This window comes from Lygodium microphyllum, chromosome 25 (assembly GCF_053477565.2).
Source record: "Lygodium microphyllum isolate KBCC chromosome 25, Lygodium_microphyllum_v1.1.10, whole genome shotgun sequence".
NCBI lineage: Eukaryota > Viridiplantae > Streptophyta > Polypodiopsida > Schizaeales > Lygodiaceae > Lygodium > Lygodium microphyllum.
In genome coordinates this window covers 72,310,059-72,334,064 of record NC_141159.1, presented here as the reverse complement: position 1 = coordinate 72,334,064, position 24,006 = coordinate 72,310,059, and the positions used below count along the sequence as shown (strand labels likewise).

The 24,006-nt window shown below is 42.0% G+C and overlaps 1 protein-coding gene across 1 annotated transcript in view; it reads right to left on the bottom strand.

The window, feature by feature from the left end:
• The window catches only part of LOC148014372 (26S proteasome non-ATPase regulatory subunit 13 homolog A-like), a 58,919-nt gene that overhangs the window by 10,913 nt on the left and 24,000 nt on the right, over positions 1-24,006 (bottom strand). Inside the window, exon 5 of the mRNA XM_087666262.1 lies at positions 5,449-5,548. Coding sequence (XP_087522388.1) covers positions 5,449-5,548 — 100 coding nt within the window. The remainder of the gene's footprint in view (positions 1-5,448; positions 5,549-24,006) is intronic.

The following is a 24,006-nucleotide window of genomic DNA, read 5'->3' as shown; positions in this document are numbered from 1 at the left end:
TATAGGTTAAGTGAAACACAGCATCAAGAAGTTGAAAAACAAATTAAGGATTACCTGGATAAAGGGTTTATTCAACCCAGTAATTCACCTTGGGCTTCACCAATTTTATTGGTAAAGAAAAAAGATGGTTCTATTCGACTTTGTGTTGACTATAGAGCACTTAATAAAATAACGGTGAAGAATAAATTTCCTATGCCCAGAATGGAAGATCTTTTTTATCAATTGCAAGGGGCAAAATTCTTCACAAAGATAGACTTAAGATCAGGTTATCACCAAATAAGAATTAAGGCACAAGATGTTTCCAAGACGGCATTTCGTACTAGATACGGGCATTATGATTTTTTAGTGATGCCTTTCGGCCTCACTAATGCACCAGCTACCTTTATGAAGCTGATGAATAGTGTTTTACGGCCCTATCTAGGACATTTTGTAGTAGTCTTCTTAGATGATATCTTGATCTTTAGTAAATCAAGAGAAGAACATTTGGAACACTTACAATTAGTATTCCAACTGTTAAGAACACATTCCCTTTATGCGAAGAAAACTAAATGTGAATTCTTTGCACAAGAGGTCAAATATCTAGGGCATATAATCTTGAAAGAGGAAATCAACATGGATCCAGAAAAAGTAAGGGCAATTATTGAATGGCCACCTCCACGGAACCTGGAAGAGCTGCAGATCTTCCTAGGTTTATCTGGATTTTATCGTAGATTCATTCGAGATTATGCCAAAATAGCTGTTCCAATGACAGACCAACTTAAAGGGAAAGGGAAAAGTTTTAATTGGGGAACAGAACAAAATGAAAGTTTTCAAAAACTTAAGGTAGCTATTGCTACAGCTCCAGTATTATTAATAGTGGATCCCAATAAACCATTTGTGGTTGAAGCTGATGCCAGTGATAAGGCAATAGGCGCAGTCTTATTACAAGAAGGTCGACCAGTTGCTTTTGAAAGCAAGAAATTAGATCGTGCAAAACAGAACTACTCTGTTTATGAGAGGGAGCTGTATGCAATAGTACATGCAATGAAGAAATGGAGGCACTATTTGTATGGTGCCAAACTTTTGATTTTATCGGATCATGAAAGCATTAAGTGGCTTAATGATCAGCCAGATTTACACACGCGTAAAGCCAGATGGGCCGAACTCCTCCAAGAGTTCGACTATGAGATCAGATATAGAAAAGGAAAGTATAATATAGTAACTGATGCACTCAGCAGAATGCCCATCATTAATGAATTGAGTTTTACTCAGTTCACTTCCAATTTGCTTGAATCTTTAAAAGGGAAATGCTAGGTTGATCCGGCATATTCCAACATATGGGAAGCAATAAAAAATGGGGATCCAACTGAAAGTGCTTCTACTGAGGAAGGAATATCTGAGGATGTTCAACAAGGAAATGGAGCATCAGGGGTTGCTCAAACTGGATTCAAGTGGAAGAATTTTACCATTGATAATGGTTATTTACTCTACAAGGGTAGGGTATGTGTCCCGAAAGATATAGAAATAAGGCGCCAGATACTCTTTGAGTGTCATGATACCCCTAGTGCGAGACATCCAGGAGCTAATAAGACTTATAGTCTTATTAAAAGGCAGTTTTATTGGCCTGGAATGAATAAGGACGTCCTTGACTATGTGGTCAAATGTAATAAATGCCAGGTTAATAAAGCTGAAAGATTAAAAATCGGAGGACTTCTCCATCCATTAGAAATTCCTTCGGGAAAATGGGAGAGTATCTCCATGGACTTTATTGTTGCTTTACCTAGAACACAGAGGGGGCACGACTCTGTGTGGGTGATTGTGGATAGGTTAACCAAGATGGCTAGGTTTATTCCAACTTCAACTGATGTTAAAACACCAGAATTGGCTAGATTGTTCGTAGAGAACATATACCGATTGTATGGCCTTCCGGCAAATATAGTTTCTGATCGGGATAGAAAATTTGATAGCCATTTTTGGCGTGCGGTATTTAGGAAATTGGATACTAAACTTAACATGAGTACCGCGGATCACCCGCAAACAGATGGGCAAACTAAAAGGGTTAACCAAATTCTTGAAGATATGCTTAGGGCATATGTAAGCAAAAGGCAAACTAATTGGGAAGAGTATTTACCGATAGCAGAGTTTGCATATAACAGTGCCAAGCACTCTTCCACTGGATATAGTCCATTTATGTTAATGTATGGGTTTCATCCCAGAGCTCCTTTTGCAGTAGGACTGCATAAGGAAAAGGTTCAGGCAACTAAAGATTTTTTGGAGGATATGAATACTATGTTAAAATTTGCTCAAGAAAATATTAAAAAAGCTCAAAATCGAGCTAGAGCATATGTAGATCCTCACCGAAGAGACATCTCCTTTGAAGAAGGAGAATTGGTCTATCTTAAGGTGCCTGAACAAACTAAAACTATGAAAAAGGGACATTGTCCAAAGCTTTCACCAAGGTATTGTGGTCCTTTCATAATACTTAAAAGGGTGGGAGAATTGGCTTACAAGCTCCAACTACCTGCTGGTAGTAAAATACATCCAGTTTTTCATGTAAGCAAATTAAGGAAGAAGCTGGGTGATTTGGATAATCTGATCTTAAATCATGATATTGAGGAGTTATTCTATGACCAATCTAATCCACATGAACCAAAAAAAATATTAAATGTTCGTAATAGACGAACGAGGAATACTATTTATCAAGAATGTTTGGTTAAGTGGAAAGATTGTTCAGAAGAAAGCTCAACATGGGAGCGAGTAAGTACTTTAAAAAAAAGGTTTCCCGATTTACAGTTAGACCTTCCAAGTATCGTTTTCGAGGACGAAACCGATTCTTAAGGGGAAGGAAATGTGACATTAATGTGACATTAAAAGTGATATTTAATGTCACATTAAGGTCATAAATGTGGAATGTGACATTAAATGTGATATTTAATGTCACATTAAGGTAAATCTAGGAGAACATGCACGAGAATGACCGTCCGGGCTCTTGGGCGCCCGAACGGGGTTAAGGGGAGCCTAGAGAGTAAGGGAGTCCAGGAATAGTAGGACTCCAAGAAGTTGACGGCTGGCAAAGGGATCAGGTTAGAGGGCCAGCACTTATCTAGGCGTGGCTGGGAGGTGAAGGATACTCGTGCTTTCCATCGTTTTGAAGTTTTCTGACTTTCCGTCATCTATCAGAAAATAACTTGGGAAAACTTTGCTTGAATATTGATGGCAATCTTCAATGCACGAAAGGAGTTATAAAACTTTTGCATGATGTAAATACACAATTATCATCAGTCAAGGTCTTACGGATCTTTCAAGCTAGCCCATCAAGTAAATAAGCTGTTGCAATCATCTCATAAGTTTAGGAGCTCCAAGCTTAAAATTTCCAGCTTCTCTTCTACATAGTAACTGCAAAGATTGTCCATTGTAGCATATCTTTGAGTGAAATAGGTCCAAAGAGACCAAACGGACTTGTCTTTATCTGCTATAGTAAAGACCTATTGTGGGAAATATAGGCAACCAAGGCCGCCCATTCAATTGCGAGAAACTTTCAAACAGCTTCACAACCATGCTCCTTAGAGAACAGGGACATGCCTTAATAAGTCCTTCCCGCTAGGTTTGATGGACCTCTTTTGAATCTCAAAACTATCATTGGTCAACTTGAGGTATGGAACAAACAAGGAAGCCACCAAAACATGAATCTACAAGCAGAACTAGAATATGCCTACAAACAAAGGTCAAGACTGCAAAAAAGGTAATTATGGATGAAGTGGCTGTGGTGATACGAGCTGCTGCAGAATGCAGCCTTGCTGCATCAAATGCATCCATGAGAGGGGCTCAGATAGCCACAACATGCAGGAGTTCACATGCAAATGTCTCGTAGTAAAGAGTGGAAGTTTGCAGAAAAAACTGCAAAAAAGTAGAATAAAGATCACCTTGATCTTCATATAGGGCTCAGAGAGCCACAACATGCAGGAGTTCACATGCAAATGTCTCGTAGTAAAGAGTAGAAGTCTGCAGAGAAAACTGCAAAGATGTAGGATAAAGATCACCTTGAACTTCAGATAGATCACCTCAAATGGGAGTGGTCATCAGTTGAATCAAACATACTAGAAACTGTGAACGTGTGTTGTAACCAGTTTCCTACGTTAAAAAAAACAAGCTACCCAAATATGTATCAGCCTTATAAACTCATGGTGATAGTGACAAAATGGTGCTGCTTCAGGAATGGGAGCTTGGAGAGAGGCATTTGAAACAAATGCTTAAAGTCAAAAGGTGAACCCATAGTAGCAGGAAAACCCTCATTTGAAACAGGGGTGTAGTCTCTTTCAGAGACCAATGTGGCTTTTCTCACCACCCCACTTGTTTGAGCTGCTACCAATCAAAGTGGCCAACCTGGGGTCAACATGTTTCTGGATAACTTTAACACACTCTTCTAGACAAGATTTGCAGCTATTCGGAGGTTTCCTCCCACAAGATAGAATCGTCTTTGCCTTGAAAGAGAAAAACGGCAAAGCAAATAGAACCTTTCAAGGAATAAAAAAGTCCTCTAACTGATTGGACATGGGTCAGGACCAGAAACTGATTACGGAGGTCATACAAGACAACAACAGCTATTATCCAATCCTACCATGCAAAGGGGCACCACACTCTACAACATGAGCAACATATGCTGTAGATACTCAGATATTGTCAGCTAATATGTTGGTTTGCAGGTTGCTTTAGAGTGTTGCCCAGAACTCCATTCCTATCAGCAGTTCTAGTTCTCAACCTGCTCATTTAACGCAGGTATTTCCTGCTCCGTATTTCAGAACTTTTATGTTTTCATCACTTGGCATTGCAGTCACCAATATGGCCTCAAGCAAATTTGCATTGCATTTAATATGAGCATCACTTATCAATGTTTGTATATGACACAATGATGCACCTATGTAGATGCTCATACTTGCTCCTTCCTAAGATATGAACTCATTGCCAGCCTGACCACTTGGTATATATGGATGCAATTTGTCATGGAAACATTAACCATTACTCACTGATGGGCAACATGCCACTTTGTGCAAAACCAGACTCTCAGGGGTAGCTGGAATAATATACAATGTTTATCAGAGAATGCAGCTGGTTTGACACCCCTCTTTCCCTACAGAGTATTCAACTGGCATTTGTGGGGAGCACAGCTCCCCAGATGTCATTGTCCATTATCTCCATCTATATAGCTCTTCTTTATTGAGTGTTCAACACTTGCAAGTGAAAAACCAAAATGAGTGAAAATTCACAGTTACACTTGGCAACTCTGATTATGTCACATAATTCAAATTCTTTTTTATGACCCCTTATAGAACCTCATTCTCAAAAACAACGCATGAGAAAAAAACTAATTAAAGTCAACTCCTTACAGAGAAATGGTTCCCATCTACCAAGGTTAAGATCACCGTCAGCTTGTTAAATTTAAGATTGCATGAGCAAATCAAAACAACGTACTGATAAGCTTTTCATGAGAAGAGATTCCACTTCTTTCACTGTGAGCTTCGTCCTTTCTGCTATCACACTCAAAGGAATTGTTCTGTCCTCAGAGGGTCGGCTGTAACTCAATATGCAAGTCAAGAAGTGAGAAAAACCAAATATAGGATATCAACACATCCACAGTTTAAACTAGTGATCAAAAGCAATATTAAGGGCAAATCACCATTAAGGAAACTGATTGAGCCCAATATTAAGAACAAATCACACTTTACAAAACTGAGCACTTTAAGAACTAAAATCATAAACAGCCAGAACTTACACATACGGAAGCTAGGAGACAGCTGTCAACAGGAAGGAGCAAAGACAACACAAACAAGTGCGTGTCAAACCAGACACCAACTTATGACTTTCGGGGCACTTTACTATTCATGAACTTGTCTGTTTACATTGTAAAATATTTGCCCCATAATATATACACACAGAGTAAGAAAGAATATCAGGTTGGTTGCATGAATTTCTAGGAAAGACTGTCACATAGATTGAAGTGACTTAACATGGAGACACTAAAAAATTCGTGACCCTCCATGTATTTAATTATGCATGTATGGGGTTCAAAGGGACACAATTATTACGGACACATGAGTTATACATGTGAACACAGGCCGATTAGTCACAGACTTTATGCCAATTATATCGTGTGTGAACCAGGCTAAGGCCCATTTAGTGATGTAGCAGGCATACATTAACTTACTAAGAACTCGAAGTATAATCAATCAAAAAATAGCCATGTGACTTGAAGAAGAATCATGACAGCTTTCATCCATTTTCTTCAAACTATTGTGCACACTAGCAATCACTATTAACCATCTTCATTGGTATCACAGCCTGCACATGAATAGAACTCAAGAAGAAGTGTTTGTAATTGCCATAACTCAAGGGAGTTGGGTGTGATTCATACAATATATTCGGTTTGTAAATAAGTACACTATGGAACAAACACACAAAATTTGCGAATAAAACATATTTTTTCACACATTCACTAAAACTTATGTATAAAATCAAAATTACTAATGACAAACACTACCCATTCATATAAATTTAAAACATGTAAAGTAAAGATTCTAAGTTCAAATATCATGCACTAGAAAACAATTACAAGGCTATTATAGCACAAGAGTCCAATCCTAGGAGCCATGTTCTATTTCAAAAAGTGTCAAATAGAAAGGCAATTTTCAACTTCCATGTCGGGGGTAACAACCTCCTTTTGAGCCTTGGCCATGTTTGAAGAGAGATTGCCACTTTGATTGGAGATGAGAGAGTAACATTCTATTATCTCATCAACTAGTACTTGAGGGGCATTGGAATGTGGGTCATTGTCCACCATCTTTGACAAAATAATAAGAAGCCTAGTCACAATATATTCTCTAGGACTTCCCACAAACTTGCACATTATATTGGGTCGGACTTCCCACAACACTTGCAGATCCATTAATAACAATTAGATTTTTTCTAGGCCTTATCAAGGTTTGTGATGTACAATCCGAAAGCTTTATGAAGAGGCTCGAGCATTGTAATAGAGAGTGTGAGCAAAGTAGACTCTAGAGATTTAGATAGAGGTAATGGAGGAGCACAAAGAGAAGAGATGGAGGTAGAGGTTTGAGATAAATGGAGGGGAGAAGAAAGAGAGTTGCTGCAAATCTGAAAATTAGGGTTTTAGACTACAAAAGACTGGTGATTATTAAAAATGACAAGTATTAAGAGAATGACAAGAGGTGTAAGGATACCTATCACTTTCAAAATGGCACACATGCTATTTTGGATACCACATGTCCATTTTCTAAAGAAAGAGGTTTCTAATTCCTTCCACTCCCAAAATATCTCAACTCTATAAATTAGGATTTACAGTAAAGATTAATCAAACTCTCAACCTCTAATGACTCAAATGGCTAGATCTTGTTGAGATAACTTGAGAAATGGTTGTAGGATGTGAGAGAATGTTGTATAGAGAGAAATTTCAAAGTTTCATCGCAAGAAAAGTTGAAAAACTGCTGCTGCCCTACTCAAACAGCCATGGAAGCTGTCACCTTTAGGTTAGAGCTACCAAAAACAGCCATGGAAGCTGTCACCTTTAGGTTAGAGCTACCAAAAAGGCTGTTGCTCCCTCCTGTATGCTGTCACCTCCACCAAAAGGACCTTAGGCTGTTGTCACCTGCACGTGGAGGGCTCCAAACTGCTGTTGCCTGCTGTAGGACTAGTCCCTAGTGGCTACAAATCACATCAACAATATCTCGTTGCTCTCTAATAACCTCCTCCTCTCTCACGATGGCTAGAATAGACTTCCATCATGTTCGAGATCACAGCCAGGCAGGAGTCAGCCTGGTGCAGTCGGCCTGTGTGCAGTCGGACTGCACAGTCAGACTGCCACCTGGCAGTCCGACCCACTGCAGGCTATTGGCTGCTTTTAATGCAGCCGACTGGGCATTATTGGCGCCCTATTTCCTAGCTGGTTCTGGCTATATATTGCCGACACTTCCAGCAGTCTGACACTCTTCTCTGTCGCAGATTACAGACCGGTGCCGTGCAGATTTCTGTCTCTGTTCACAGATTTCAAACAGCAGACAGTGCAGACTGCAGCAGACTTCGAGTGGACAGTAGGTCGCATCGTCGAGGTGGAGACACGCAGTCCAGTGCACTGCGCCAGTGTATATCTTTGTATTCAGCATTCTATATACAGCAGATCTTCATCGTCCACTGTCTCTTTCTCTCCCTTCTCTCTCTGCGTTCTCTCTCTTAGTCCTACGCTTCCGCACCGCTGCACTCTGACATGGTATCAGAGCAGTTTTTAAGGGCTGACTGAGCGCAGAATCGACCTGAAGAGGAGTTTCCATCGCGACACAAATTTGCGTTTTTTGCGTTTAAGGGCAGACAGGAGGGCTGTGCCTTGGAACAAGGCTGAAACAAGTGTGGGCGCACAGGAAAGGAGTACAGGTGGTGGATTTGCTGCTATTTACTGCTGTTTGACGCGGAGGAAGTTTGAGTTTTCAACCTAAAAGTGCAGGTTTTGCTTTTTCATCGCCTCCGGCGGGTGAAGAAGCTTCAGGACGCGGAAGAGCCTTAGCAGGCTGAGTTTTCCCAGTCAAAGGGGGCTGCTTTTGCGTTTGAGAAGGCATTGCAGGTGAAGATGTCTGCAGAGATGGACTTGGAGTTCCAGGCGATTATGGACCGGAAGGTGCCTGTCTTACCGGCTCTTCCTATAGATCAAAAGCTCGACGGCGACAACTACCGCATTTGGCGCGTTATGATGTTGGCCATCCTTGAGTCCTATGATTTGGCGGAATTGGTACAGGAGGATATTGACCGGCCTTCGGTAAGGGATGAGTCCAAACTCTCTTCCGATGCTCGTGCGGAGTTGGCCAAGGCCCAATCTCATTGGGACAAACTGAATGCCAGGATTCGATCCTTTCTCTTTCTATCATGCACTACAGTCGTGATCGCTCACATCGAGCACTTGACGGTGGCTCGTGAGATATGGCTGGAGCTTGATCAAATGTACAATCGGATGACCCTGATGAAGAGGGTTTCTTTGGAGGTAATGATGCGGACCTTGTCCGTAAATAAGTCTTCTTCGCTCAGGGAACACATTAACAAGCTAAGGCAGCTACAGATACAGGTTCAGAATGCGGGGAAGCCGATTTCCTCCGAAGACATGGCGATCACACTATTGTCCCAGTTGCCCCCACGATTCAGTACATTTTACTCTGCCCTTATTGCTTCGGGGCGAGAGTCTACTCTTCGCTGGGAAGAGTTGGTTCCTATGGTCTTGGACCAAGAGGAACAGTTAAAGGGACAGAATGCTTCCAAGACGGAGGCGTTGACAGATCAAGCCTCTCAGAAGAAGGGGAAGGACCAAAAGAAGAAGAAGGGGGATAACAAGTCCAAGAAGGACAAAGACTCCACATGTCACATTTGTGGAAAGACTGGCCATTGGAAGAAGGATTGCCCTGACAAAGACACGAAGGACACCAAGAAGAAGGATACTAAGGATTCTGGAGCGGTGGCTGCACCCTCATCAGCTGCATTTCTACATTTAGTTGTCATTGAGGACGCTTCACCGAATGCTTCTAATGCTGCGATGACGGCTCCCCAAGCTCGAGAGTGGATTGTTGATAGTGGTGCCTCACGGCACATGACTCCTTCATCAAATGGTGTTGCCCAGCTGCGACCTTCGCATGGGCAGGTTCTCATTGGGGACAGCTCTTCAGTTTCTATTGCAGGTCGGGGTAAGATGCAGCTTATTCCGGATGGACGAGGTGGCACCCATACCTCAGAGGTTTTGCATATACCAGGATTAGGGTACCATCTCCTTTCAGTTCATAAGATTTGCTCCCTTGGTCTTTTGGTGGAGTTTGACAGTTCTACTGTGCGAGTCCTTGATCGTGGATCGAGAAAGGTTCTCTCATCCGGATATGAGGAGAACGGCATTTACAAACTGAAGTCTTCCACTACCCTCTCTACTCTTCTTCTTACCTCACAGTCTCAGTCTGAGTTATGGCATGCTCGGTTTGGTCACCTGAACTATGACTATCTTCGGAGGGCGTCACGTGGACAGCTTGTTCGAGGGTTGCCGCATATAGTGGTGAGCCAGCAACCATGTGTCTCCTGCATACGGGGGAAGCAGCATAGAGATGCCATTCCCCACACAGCTTCGCGGCGGTCTACTTCACCGATGGAGCTAGTATCTACGGATCTATGTGGCCCTATGAGGAATGAGTCCCTGCGTGGGAGCTCGTACTTCATGCTGATCGTGGATGACTATAGCAGGATGACATGGGCCTATTTTTTGGCACTAAAGTCAAAAGCTTTCTCGCACTTCAAGGATTGGCTTCTCTTTGAGGAGAACCGATCAGGCCGGAAGTTGAAGACCTTGCGATCCGACAAGGGAGGTGAATTTGTGTCTAATGAATTTGCTCGGTTTTGTGCAGATAGAGGAATTCACCAGGAGTTTGCCAATACCAATACTCCTCAAGAAAATGGTATTCTAGAAAGGAAGAACCGCAGTGTGATCGAGATGGCGCGCACCATAATGGAGCACCGACAGACCCCTCAGGTTCTGTGGGCCGAGGCTGTGGCTACTGCAGTCCACATTCTTAATCGATCCCCTACTTCGGCCGTGGAAGGGATGACTCCATTTGAGGCTTATTTTGGGACGAAGCCAGATGTTTCTTACTTTCGAGTCTTTGGGTGTGATGCCTATGTTCACATTCCCGTGACACACTCCGTGATTCAGGGATCCCACCGGTGATTCAGAATCAACTAATATTGAAGTGCAAGTCAATTATTGCACAGGGTGGGATCCAAGACCTCTGAGGAGTTACCACCGGTGGATATTCCAGAGTCTTCTGCTGATGGAGAACGACGAGGGGAGGTTCGGCCTCCTCCTCGCTGGTCCCGTGACACACTCCGTGATTCAGGGATCGAAGGGGTTCCTGAGGAGTGGGGACCGCAGGATGGTCCGCGGCGGTCACGGAGGCACCAGGCGCATTCTTCGGAGCTTGTTTGCTCCAATTATTGTTTGATGTCCCGTGTTATGCAGGATCGAGAGCCCACCTCCGTGAAGGAGGCTTTACAGTCCGCCCCATGGAAGAAAGCTATGGAAGCTGAGTTGGAGGCTATTGAGAGGAATGGCACTTGGTCACTTGTGCCACGCCCCCCGAAGAAGAAGGTGATTGGAGTCAAGTGGGTCTTCAAGACCAAATATCTCAGTGATGGTACTTTGGATAAGCACAAGGCTTGCCTTGTTGCTAAGGGTTTTGCCCAGCGCCCAGGGATTAACTGTCATGACACCTTTGCCCCCACAGCTCGTATGGCAACCATTAGAGCTGTTCTTGCTTTGGCTGGCCATAGGAGATGGCCTGTTTATCAGTTGGATGTGAAGTCGGCATTCCTGAATGGTGATTTGAAGGAGGAGATCTACGTTGAGCAGCCTCCTGGCTTTGGTTCTTCAGATGGGAAAGTCTACAGGTTGAAGAAGGCCCTGTATGGCCTCAAGCAGGCCCTGCGAGCTTGGAACGAGAAGATTGATTCGTTCCTCCAGTCTCAGTTGGGATATCGGCGATCCAAGGCCGATCCGCAGCTGTATGTTCACACTTCCGCGGATGGTTGTGTGCTGTTTGTATTATATGTTGATGATTTGATTGTAACAGGTGATGATGCACAGCAGGTCCAGGAGACAAAGTCAGCTTTACATCGGACGTTCGAGATGACGGATTTGGGGCTACTCCATTTCTTTTTAGGCCATGAGATTTATCAGTCTCAGAGGGGGATTTTTCTCTCCCAACAGAGATATGTACAGGAGCTCTTGGTGTCTTTTGAGATGGACGATTGTCGGGCCCTCTCTACTCCTATGGATCCGAACTAAAAGGCCACTTCCCATTCAGCTTCTCCTTTGGCGGATGCGTCCCGCTATCGACAGTTGATAGGGTCCTTGATTTGGCTTCTCAACACCAGGGTTGATCTATGTTTTGTTGTTGGGCTCTTGGCAGGGTTCATGAGTGAACCTAAGACGGTGCATTGGCAGGCTGCTCAAAGGATACTTCGGTATCTAAGGGGGACGTCTGATTTGGGGATTCATTACCCCGCAGGGACAGATGGGTCAGATCTTGTACTTGCAGGGTGGAGCGACTCGGATTGGGCCGGTGACGTGGACCACAGGCGGTCTACAACAGGTTACTGCTTTACTTTGGGTGCAAGTGTTATTTCATGGAGTAGCAAGAAGCAGCCCACGGTAGCCCTTTCATCTACTGAGGCGGAGTATCGGGCCGCGTCTTCCACCACATGCGAGGTTGTGTGGCTTCGGAGATTGTTGGAGGAGCTTGGGTGCCCCCAAACTCGTCCTACATTGCTGCAATGTGACAATGAGAGTTGCATTGCCTTGGCAAGGAACCCTATTTTTCATGCCTGGACAAAGCACATTGAGATTTAGTACCACTTCATCCGAGAAAAGCTTCCGGATGAGACCATCACTGTGGAGTATTGCAAGACGGAGGACAATCTTGCGGATTTGTTTACGAAGGCGCTTCCTCAGGCTCTACTTCGGCAACATTCCAGATCCCTCAAGCTTCTGCCCTGCCCCGGCTTTGAGAGGGGGTGTTCGAAATCACAGCCAGGCAGGAGTCAACCTGGTGCAGTCGGACTGTGTGCAGTCGGACTGCCACGTGGCAGTCCGACCCACTACAGGCTGTCTTACTTCAAAGACTTGCAATAATTAACTTGCACTTGCCTATGTTCACACTAATATTTCAAGGTCTTGGATCCCACTCTGTGCAATAATTAACTTGCACTTCACATATGGAAGTCACATTAGCACATTTGATAAAGTTTTAACCAAATGCTAAGCAAAGCAATAAAATCACGTCCTCGTGACTATCCAACTAAACCCTAGTTTCTCTTGGGCATCTCGTTGATGGTGATCGAAATTTAAATAACATGATGTTACATGCTGTTTGAAAAATACAGCTCATACACTATGGTTTAAAGGCCAAATCGGATATATTTAAGCACTTCAAATACTTGGTTGCAAAATTAGAAGTAGAAACAACTTTAAAGATGCCCTACACAATGATCGAGGGGAGAGATAAATATCTCGTGCATTTGAGACATTCTTTCTTGAGCATGGCATTACGCATCAAGCCACCGTAAGGATAACACCTCAAGAGAATGGAGTGGCTACTCATGGAGATTACCAAATATATGCTGAAAAAGTGAAGGGCTGCCACATAAGTTTTGGCTTGAGGGCCTATAATGTGCCAATCATATATGTAATAGGACTCCAACAAATGCACTTAAGACAATCACTCCTTTTGAGGTATAGCATAATCACAAACCGAAGGTTGATTACTTGGGTGTTTTGATGTATAGCATATGCTCATGTGCCTAAAGAGCTTTGTGAAAAGCTAGATGATAAGGCACTAAAATGTACTTTTGTTGGATACAATTCAGAGAGCAAAGGCTATCCTTTGTATGATCCTTGCACTCCAAAGGTTTTTGTCAGCAAAGATTTCATTTTTGCTGAAAATGTAACCTATTCGCATGATCGCTTTGAAATGCCAGCCACCTATAATAATGGTGATGTCTTTGAGAGTCTTTTTCCACTTGCATTGGAATCCATGCCTACTGTAAATGCAAAAACATATGTAATACAGCAAGATGTTGTTGTTCCACCTGCTTCCAATCAGCCCAAGGTTGGTCCTGTTTGCCTCCAATAATGAAACAAGCACTTGAGCAAGAAAGGGCCGCTGTAAATGCAACAAAAACAGTCCCTAGATGGCCATTACAAACTCGCCATGAGAGAGTAAAACTGATGCTCCTCTACCTCAACACACTAGAAAGGCTGCCAGACAAGCTACCCATAATCCAAAGGGACACATTTTGTGGAAAATCTAGAAGTAGATGCTCTTCTTGATGGGCATGCATTTATGAGCTCACTTTTGGATGAGGATAAGCCTACTTCAAGTGGTATAAATCGATGTTACCCACTCCTTTACACTTTGGACTTTCTTTGGGTTAGCCTCAATACCTTCCTCACTCACAATGTGCCCTAAATACTCCACTTTGGTTTACATGAATGCACACTTACTCTCCTTAACAAACAATTTATGCAATCTCAATATGCTCAAACACCCCCTCCTAATGTGTAGCAAATGCTCCTTCCATGACTTGCTGTAAATGACAATATCATGGAAGAATACAAGTATGAACTGCATTCTAAACCCCAATGGCTTGTTTTAGAGAGAGAAAATCAGGTCACTTGCTGGTTTTTAGGATTTTGATGCTGTCTAAAACCCCAATTCCTGCACCAAAAGCAGTCAATGACTTCATTTATAGGGTTGCTCAATGCTCACAGCCCCAAAATCTGCTCCAAATCACGTTGCCTTGCTGTCCTGAGCTTCACAACTGTCTCCCTACCAACAATCGAGTTTGCCACCCTCAAATCTGCCCCAAACAACCTAGAATGGGAGAGAAACAGCCAACATGGAAGCTACACTTGCATGCAGCCCAAAACTCACCCAAACTTGACATTTGGCAAATTTCTATTTTCATTGGGACCTCCACATGCAAAAACAAGCTGCCTAGCCCTTTGGCGCTACCCTCCTTTTTAATAACATTCAATGGTGCCCAACCTCAATTTCAAATCCTAACCTCTTTGAGCTTGAAAGAGATAAAATTTCCCACAAACCTTCCTCTAGGACATTAAATCCTTTAAATCTCTAATCCCCATGACACCAAAAGTCATTTCCAATGAGAAATTTAATATCCCTAACCAATATCTGACTCTAGGACCTATCCATCACAACTTCTGCTAATATCCCCCATTGCCAAAGCTATGATTGTTTATCACGTCCTCGTAGCACAAAGGGCTTTACTAAGCCAACTTCTGCTAATGTCCCCCATTGCCAAAGCTATGATTGTTTATCACGTCCTCGTAGCACAAAGGGCTTTACTAAGCCAAAGCTAGGACCTATCCATCACAACTTCTGCTAATGTCCCCCATTGCTGCTAATGTCCCCCATTGCCAAAGCTATGATTGTTTATCACGTCCTCGTAGCACAAAGGGCTTTACTAAGCCAAAGCTAGGACCTATCCATCACAACTTCTGCTAATGTCCCCCATTGCCAAAGCTATGATTGTTTATCACGTCCTCGTGGCACAAAGGGCTTTACTAAGCCAAAGCTAGGATTAACTTAATCTCACATGTGCAACTCACATGTCCAAAACAGAAATGTCCAAAGAAGTTAAAAATTCACATCCTCATAACACAAAGGGCTTTACTAAGCCTTGTAAGTCATCCTAGGGGGCGTATGAAAGCAAGCTGCTAGCTATGGAGGAGAGAGAAACTAGAGAGTAGACAGTGAACAATAGATTGTGTGAGCTGAACGAGATAATACTTGCTTACTAAACTGAAAAGGGAGATGAAAGTACAACTAAGGTTTAGGTCTAAGGTTGACCTAACCACGACTAACTAGCGCAGTACCTTGGATGCATGCTAAGTACATCCGAGATCCACTACATATGAGAGTTGTCCATAACTAGAGGAGTGAAAGTGCTACCTCCCCCTTGAGCATCAAGTAATACTCCACACCCTTACTCTGCTGAACCTAACGAAGCCCGAACTAAAGTTGGCTCTAGCTGAAAGGCATCTAGGTAAAGCTACAACAACTAAGGATGATCTGCCAAGTCATCCTCTTCCATCCATTTGGTATCCATTGGTGAATAATTCTGAAATGAATAATTCTGAAATTTCACCGAGTATCTTCTGGAAACTTTACCTTTGACCTCATAGCAAACATATTATCAGTGCAATACCTTGGATGCATGCTAAATACATTCGAGATCCACTACATACGAGAGTTGTCCATAACTAGAGGAGTGAAAGTGCTATCTCCCCCTTGAGCATCAAGTATACTCCAAACCCTTACTCTGTTGAACCTAACGAAGCCCGAACTAAAGTTAGCTCTAACTGAAAGGCATCTAGGTAAAGCTGCAACAACTAAGGATGATATGCCAAGTCATCCTCTTCCATCCATTTGGCATCCATTGGTGAATAATTCTGAAATTTCACCAAGTATCTCCTGGAAACTTTACCTTTGACCTCATAGCAAACATATTGTCAACGCAATACCTTGGATACATGCTAAATACATTCGAGATCCACTACATACGAGATTTGTCCATAACTAGAGGAGTGAAAGTGCTACCTCCCCCTTGAGCATCAAGTATACTCCGAACCCTTACTCTGTTGAACCTGACGGAGCCCGAACTAAAGTTGGCTCTAACTGAAAGGCATCTAGGTAAAGCTGCAACAACTAAGGATGATATGCCAAGTCATCCTCTTCCATACATTTGGCATCCATTGGTGAATAAATCTGAAATTTCACCAAGTATCTCTTGAAAACTTTACCTTTGACATTTCTTTCCTTATGTGTCAAATTCTCCTCGGATACCAAAATCTCATACAGCTCCTTGATCTCAAGCTAAATTTCAGCAGACATATCTTTTGGCACATCATTATGAAAAGGCCTCAACAAACTGACATGAAAGGCATTGTATATCCGCCAATGTGGATATAATTTTAGCTGATATGCCACATCATTGATCTTCTCCAACACCTAGAAGGGCCTATAGTATCTCATACTCAACTTTGGATACAATCTTTCTTTTCCTTTCATCTTTTTCAACCTTGCCTTTTCAAAATGCAGCAATACATAATCACCCTCTACAAACTGCAAAGCACATCTATGGCGATCAACTGCCCTCTTTTGCTTTTCTTGCGATCTCTAAAGTGCATATTTTATCTTTGCATAAGCTACATCTAAGTTTCCCACATAACAATCAACCTCAAAGATCTTATCCTTAGTTTGCAAAATAGGTGATACCTTCTTGGCACCCTCTACCACCTCAAATGGAGCCTTGCCCATAGAACTATACACTATGATATTGTAAGCAAACTCAACCAAGGGCTAATCCTACTCCCATCGTATCTTGTGGTCTAAAACATAGCACCTCAAAATATCTAACAGTATGAAATTTGCTTCCTCAAACTGACCATCTCCTTGCGGATGAAAGGATGATGAGAATTTCAGCATCATATCCATATTCTCAAACAACCCCTTCTGAAATAAACTAGTCATCTGAGGGTCTCGATCACTAATGATCCACTCTAACATAACATGATACTTAAAGATGTGCTACAAAAGCAATTGTGCTATATAATCATCCTTTATTTTCTTGCTCACCGAATAAAATTGGTTTGTTTGTTGAACCTACAAATGATAGACCATATCTCATCATTCTCGATAGGTGTCTTAGGAAGCTCAAAATAAAAGTCCATTATAATGCTCTGCCAAGGCCTATCTGGAATAGACAAGGAATACAACAAACCAAGTATCTTTTGCCTATCATGCTTTATTTTCTAGCATACGATGTATGTCTTAACAAACTGTTCTACATCATGTCTCAAAGCTAGCCAATAAAAAAAATGTTACATTGCCAGAAGAGCATGACTTTCAATGATAACTCTAGGCCTTAACTGCTTTGTGACACACAATCGTCCATGCATCATCAGAAATCCATCTCTTAACGCAAAGTGTTCATGCCTTTGGCCATTGCAAAGCTAATCATAAACATTAACAAAGTCTGAATCAACAACATATTGCTCTTTCATGGCATCCAACTTAGTGTGATAAACCATACTGACGGCTGAAATTTGTGGCTTACGTGACGGTGTATTAGTCACAACATTTTTTTCACCATCAATATGTACAATCTAAAAATGAAACATAGAGAGAAATTTTGCCCATCTCATATACTTCTCTAACAACTTTGTCTACATCAAAAAGTACCTCAAAGTTTGATCGTATGTCTACACTATAAAATCAGTCCCCCAATAAATAATGTTTCCACGTAGACAGTACATGAATGACAGCCAAGAGCTCTTTCTCATAGACCTACAAATTCTTTTCTGCACCGTGGAGAATTTGACTCTTATAAGCCACAACTCGACCGTCTTACATAAGAACAGCCCCAATGTTGTTACTACATACATCACATTGAACTATGAATGACTTCCTTAGATCAGGCAACATAAGCACAAAATCTGAAGTCATCTTTTCCTTCAACTTTTCAAATGCTGAAATTTCCACTGATGTCCATCTAAATGGCACATCCTTCTTCTACAAGGCATGCAATGGAGATACAATTTCAACAAACCCAAATACGTATTTCGTATAGTATGAACATAAACCCAAAAAGTTGCGGATCTTATGCGCATTCCTCAAAGATGGCCATGATCGTATTACCTCAACCTTTGCAAGGTCCATGGGAATACCATCAGCGGATACAATATGCTCCAAAAAGTGGATTTCATGCAAGAAGAATTCACTTTTCTTGTCATTGATGACCAGTCTATGCTCACGCAGCTCATTAAACACAATGTCTACGTGTTTTCTATACTCTACCTCATTCTTTGAATAGACAATCATGTCATCAAAGAAAATGCCTCTAAATCCTCTATGTGGTGGCCTGAAGATACGATCCATCATCCGATTAAAAGTGACAGGAGCATTCGTAAGTCCAAAAGGCATAACAAGAAACTCATACAATCCAAAAGATGTCCTAAAAGCTCTCTTAGACATATCTTCCGATCTAATGCATATCTCATGATACCCACTTTTCAAATCTATACAACTAAATATAACTTTCCCTTGCAATCTATCCATAACATCCAAGAAATCGAAAAGTGATTCTTTCTTGTGATCTTATTCAGAGCACGATAATCAATGCACATACACCATGGACCACCCTGCTTTTACTGCACCAAAAGCACTAGAGAACAAAAAAGAGATGAGTTGGGCTGAATCAACCCTTTTTCTAACAACTCGTTTACCTAACTCATAATCTCCTCTTATTGGGCTACACTAACTTTGTAGGGTGGCTTATTAGATGGCCTACTTCCAAGGATAAGATCTATAGCATGATCTTTTGGCCGTTCAAGTTGTAGCTACCCTAGAAGTGACTAAGAGAAGCAATCAACATTTATTTTCAAATATAGCATGTGATCCTTCTCTAACTTAGACATATTCCCAACATTCTCACCATTTACTTAACCATGTGATTAAAAGTTAATCCACATATTAAGTGAGGTTTTAAAAATACATGTCCTCATGACAATACGTTTTAGTACCTTGCAAATAGCAAAAGATCCGCTTAACAACTTGACAATGTATTGTCTATGGGTTTGTGGATCTGCATAATCCTACTCACCTGAGATATTGCAAAATGTATGTCAAGTTATGTGTTGCAAAGATAAATAAGACAACCAACAGTCTACTAGTTGTAAATTGCAACATCACACATCTCACACAATCATGCATAGACAGCTTCAGCCCTAGCTTCATTGGAGTGCTCATAGGTCACAATCTTACATGTTGAACCAGTACAAAAGCTTGTCCACATATTGCGACTATGACATGATGATACCATGCTCATTTTGGGTGAATTTTATGCCCAAATAATAGTGTAAGCATCCCATATCTAACATAGCAAAAGCATATTCCAAATCAACCTTAAATCTGAAATTTTATCATATCTAGGTCTAACAAGCAGCATATAGTCCATATAAAGAATGATAACTTGCAAGTCTCCCCCTTCATTCTTAATGTAGAGAGTGGGAACAATGGGACTTTTTCGAACCCAATGCTCACCAAATAACCATCAACTTTCAATACCATACATAAGAAGCTTGTTTTAATCCATAAAGAGTCTTATGCGACTTGCAAACCAAGCGCTCTTGTCCTTTCACCACAAACCTAGGAAGCTGCAAGATATAAACATCCTCATCAGGGTCATCATTCAAAAATGTTGTTTTTATGTCCACTTGATGCACTTTCCAACCATAATGCCCAACCATAGCAATAACACACCTCATTGTACTCATGTGAGACATCGAAGCAAATGTCTCATGATAATCGATGCCTTTCTTCTGGGCATAGCCTTTTGCTACCAAACATGCCTTATACCTATCAATGTTGCCATCAACCTTGCACTTCGAGTATAAAACCCCATTTGGTGGCAATAGCTTTCTTGCCAAGCAGAAACTCAACAAGATCCCAAGTATCATTAGTGGCAATAGAATCCAACTCTTCTTAGATGTCATACAACCAATGTGCATCTTGCTCAGCTTCATCAAACCAAGTAGGCTCATCATCGTCCAACAGTGAGCTCATAAATACATGCTCATCAAGAAGAAGCTTTTACTTCCCTATTGTCAACCAAATGTGCCCCCTCTACATTACGTGTTGCCCGCTGTCTAGCATCCGTTCTAGTGTACTGAGATAAGGAAGCATCGATTTTACTCTCTTGAAAAGTCTATAACAGCCATCTAGGGACTGTTTTTGCTGCATTTACAGCAGCCCTTTCTTGCTCGATTGCATGCTCCACTTTGGGGGCAAACCATGATCAATTAATTGCTGATCGGGGGCATATGGAGCAGCAGCAGCTTGCTGTAATACATCTGTTTGGGCATTTGCAGCAAGCTCAAGTCCCAAAACAAGTGTTGGAAGACCTTCAAAAACATCAACTGAATCGTATGTGGCTTTCAAATTGGTCATGCGAAAAGGCTGCATTTTCAGCAAAGATGACATCCCTACTAACAAAAACTTTGCAAGTGCATGCATCATATAACACATGGCCTTTGCTTTCCAAACTGTAGCCAATAAAGATACATTTTAAGACCTTATCATCGAGCTTTCCACAAACAAGCTTTCCATGAAGCTCTTTTGGCACATGAGCATAGGCTATGCATCCAATCACACGAAAGTAGTCAACCTTCGGTTTCCTCTCATGCCAAGCCTCAAAAGGAGAGAGAGTTTTAAGTGCCTTTGCCAAAGCACGATTCAACACATAATCAGCACATTGAAGGCCCTCAAGCCAAAATTTATGTGGCAATCCCTTACTCTTCAACGTACATCTAGTCATCTCCACGAGTGTTTGATTCTTTCTTTCAAGACTGCCATTCTAATGAGGTGTCATCCTCACAATGGCTTGATGTGTGATACCATTCTCAAGGAAGAGTGTCTCAAATGCATGAGACGTCCCCCCTCTATCCATACGAAATGTTTGCACTATTCAGCCTGTTTCAAACTTCTAACTTTGCAACCAAGTGTTTGAAGTGCATGAATACATCAGATTTTTCCTTAAGACCATACACCCATGTGTATTGGCAGTAGGCATCCATAAAGGTGACAAATTATAGATAACCCCCAACAGCTCATGTCTACATGGGACCACACATATAAGAGTGTATAAGATGCAACTTACGGACAGCATGCATTGCACTATCCTTTTTAAAGCATGCACTGCACTATCCTTCACATGCATAGGGAGGTGGGGTCTCAATAGGAGCCAAGGCATCCACCATTTGACAACACTGAAGTGTTATCAAATTGCCAAAACTCACATAACCATAACAGGCATGCCATAGCTCTGCATTCTACATAGCAAGCATAAGTGCTAATTCCCAAAGCATCATGAGATCTCCTTTCAGTGTATCCAACAAGAAAAGGCCCTTAAACAAGGTGCCTCACAACTGAAGAGCATAATCTATTAGCCTGTCTATTTTAGTCATGTCAGTCTATCATCTCCTAGGGGTTGTGAGCTCCTTCCAGAGTCTGATGAAGACATGGGAGCTCTAGCATTCTAGAGTGCATTTCGTATGTTTTAGGCACATTTATTGTGCATTTCCATGGTCTGTCAATTGGTTGATACCTCTTGCCATTGTATTTTTGGTCCACGACTCCCGAGAGAGATTGTCATCATTTTTGCATTTTTTCTATGCAATCAAATTGCTGCAATCGGCCAAATTTAGGACATACCCCTATATGCAATCAACCAGTTTTCGGTGCAGATGGCTATATACGGCACACCTCGTACACTTGGCATATCACTCTTTTGCAAATTCAGCATACTCTGTCTCTCAAACACTCTCCGACATTGTAGCTACCATCATCTCAACCTGATTTGGTGTCCTCGCTATTTCTTTGGGCTGCATTGATCAGTCCTCATCATTGTATTCAGCATTCATCTTCAATGCAATATTTCTTCCTTCATCTTCTACTTTCTCTTTCTTTTTCTCTCTCTATATTCGTGTTCCTTCTTCCCTTGTGCACTCTCACATAATTAAGCTCTCTCTCTCTCTCTCTCTCTCAAAAATCTGCTCAAAAGTTATCTTAAGCTGCCTTTGAGGCCCTGAGGCATACTTGCCTTCTTGACTAAAAGAGCAATCAAACACAAGACCTGCACATCCTTTTGAGTACCATTTTTTTTGTTCTTATGTAGGGGGAATATAGGCAGCTTGCTGTCCTTTAGCCCCTTTGTGAGGCATCTGAGGTGCAAAACCACAAATTCCCACAAACCCTTCACAACAAGCAAATGGCACACCATGAAACACCACAGTGAGTAGTTGGTGCCATCCAATTTTCCCTCCTAAGTGAGGATACCCAAATGTTGCTATGGTCACCGTGACCTTGCCAAGCAATTGCTGCAATAAAGTGCACAAACTGCAACCAAACACCTGCAAAATGTACTCTTAAGAGTACAGTAATCAAGTACAAAACCTGTCCAAAACCGTCAAGTGCCTTGAAATGCATGCCAAAACTGCGCAAAACAGTACCAAATCTGCAATATACAGCAATTCACTGTTGTACCACTACACTTGCCTTGGAATGTGCACCAAACACAAATTTCAGCAATTTAATGGTGTAAATCCTCAAATTTCCAAAAACCTTTCTGCCAAATTTGATCCAAACAGCAATTGAATGCTGTTGCTGCACCTGTTTGCTGCCTTGGGATGCGTGCCGGGCAAAAGCCCCAAATTTTCTAGAGGAAGTTTTGAGAATCGGACAGGTTTTATACTTAGAAGCTTAGGATTCAGTGTAACATTGCCTCAAGATGCACATAGACGGCAACCAGCACTTGGACTGCACGTCAAAATGCATGCAAGAACCAAGAATCAAAAAAGCCCCAAATTTCTCACATAAATGTCAAAGACATTGCACAATATTGGCAATTTCAGAGGAGATGCACACATGGAACTTCAAAATGGGCAAAAGATCCCAATTCTCAAGTATTTTTACTACTCTGGGAAGCATGTCAATGGATCCAAGAGCGAGCTGCAATGTTGTAGTGCCATGCAAGAGGTGGTTGTGTTGGCAGTAGACACAAGTAGCAAGCAGCGCAACCATAGACTAGGCAAGGCGCAAGTGACGTTGCAAGCATCAACTGGCAGAGGCAGAGGCAAAGGCAAAGGCAGAGGCAGAGCCAGCACTTGGCGGCGATGCTAGAGCAACAATGTCAAGACTGGTAGTGTGAACACAAAGGCGGGTGGGCGCAAAATAGATAGGCAGCATTGTGGGTGTCATTGGCCAACAACTGGGCAGCACTACAAAAGCAACAAGCAACTTTGGCCGTGGCGCTCTAGGCAGCATAAAGTGGTGGCAGTTGTACCAACAATATTGGGCAGCAACTAACGGGCAAAACTAGTGGTGATTGGTGCAGCTAGCTACGCTCACTAAGCAATGTGCAGCTAGTTGATGGGTCACGCCTAGTCTCACAAAGGAGTATCGGTGATCCTCAATAGGACACTGAGGCACTTTACACTCTCCTTATGAGAGGTTTTTTCCCCTAGATTTATTCTCTTTTATTTTATGTGCCTATGCCACACAGTTTGGGCACTTATCGTGTCTTACACCTTTCAAGTGTGAACACAATTTAGTAACCCTAAGGTTTAAAGGTTGTACTTTATACTTGCACATTACACTCTTTTGATTATTGCATTGGGAGTCATGTCTTCACTATCAACTATACTCTCAACTGAGCTTCGATCTCTGTGCATCCTCTCACCTCTCACATTTGATATCAGAGCAGACTTCAACACCACGATTTGAGCCGCCACCGCCAATGTCAGCAGCTCCACCTCAAGCAACCACCAGCCAATTGTTGCTCCCTGCGCTTGGTTTTGGCCTA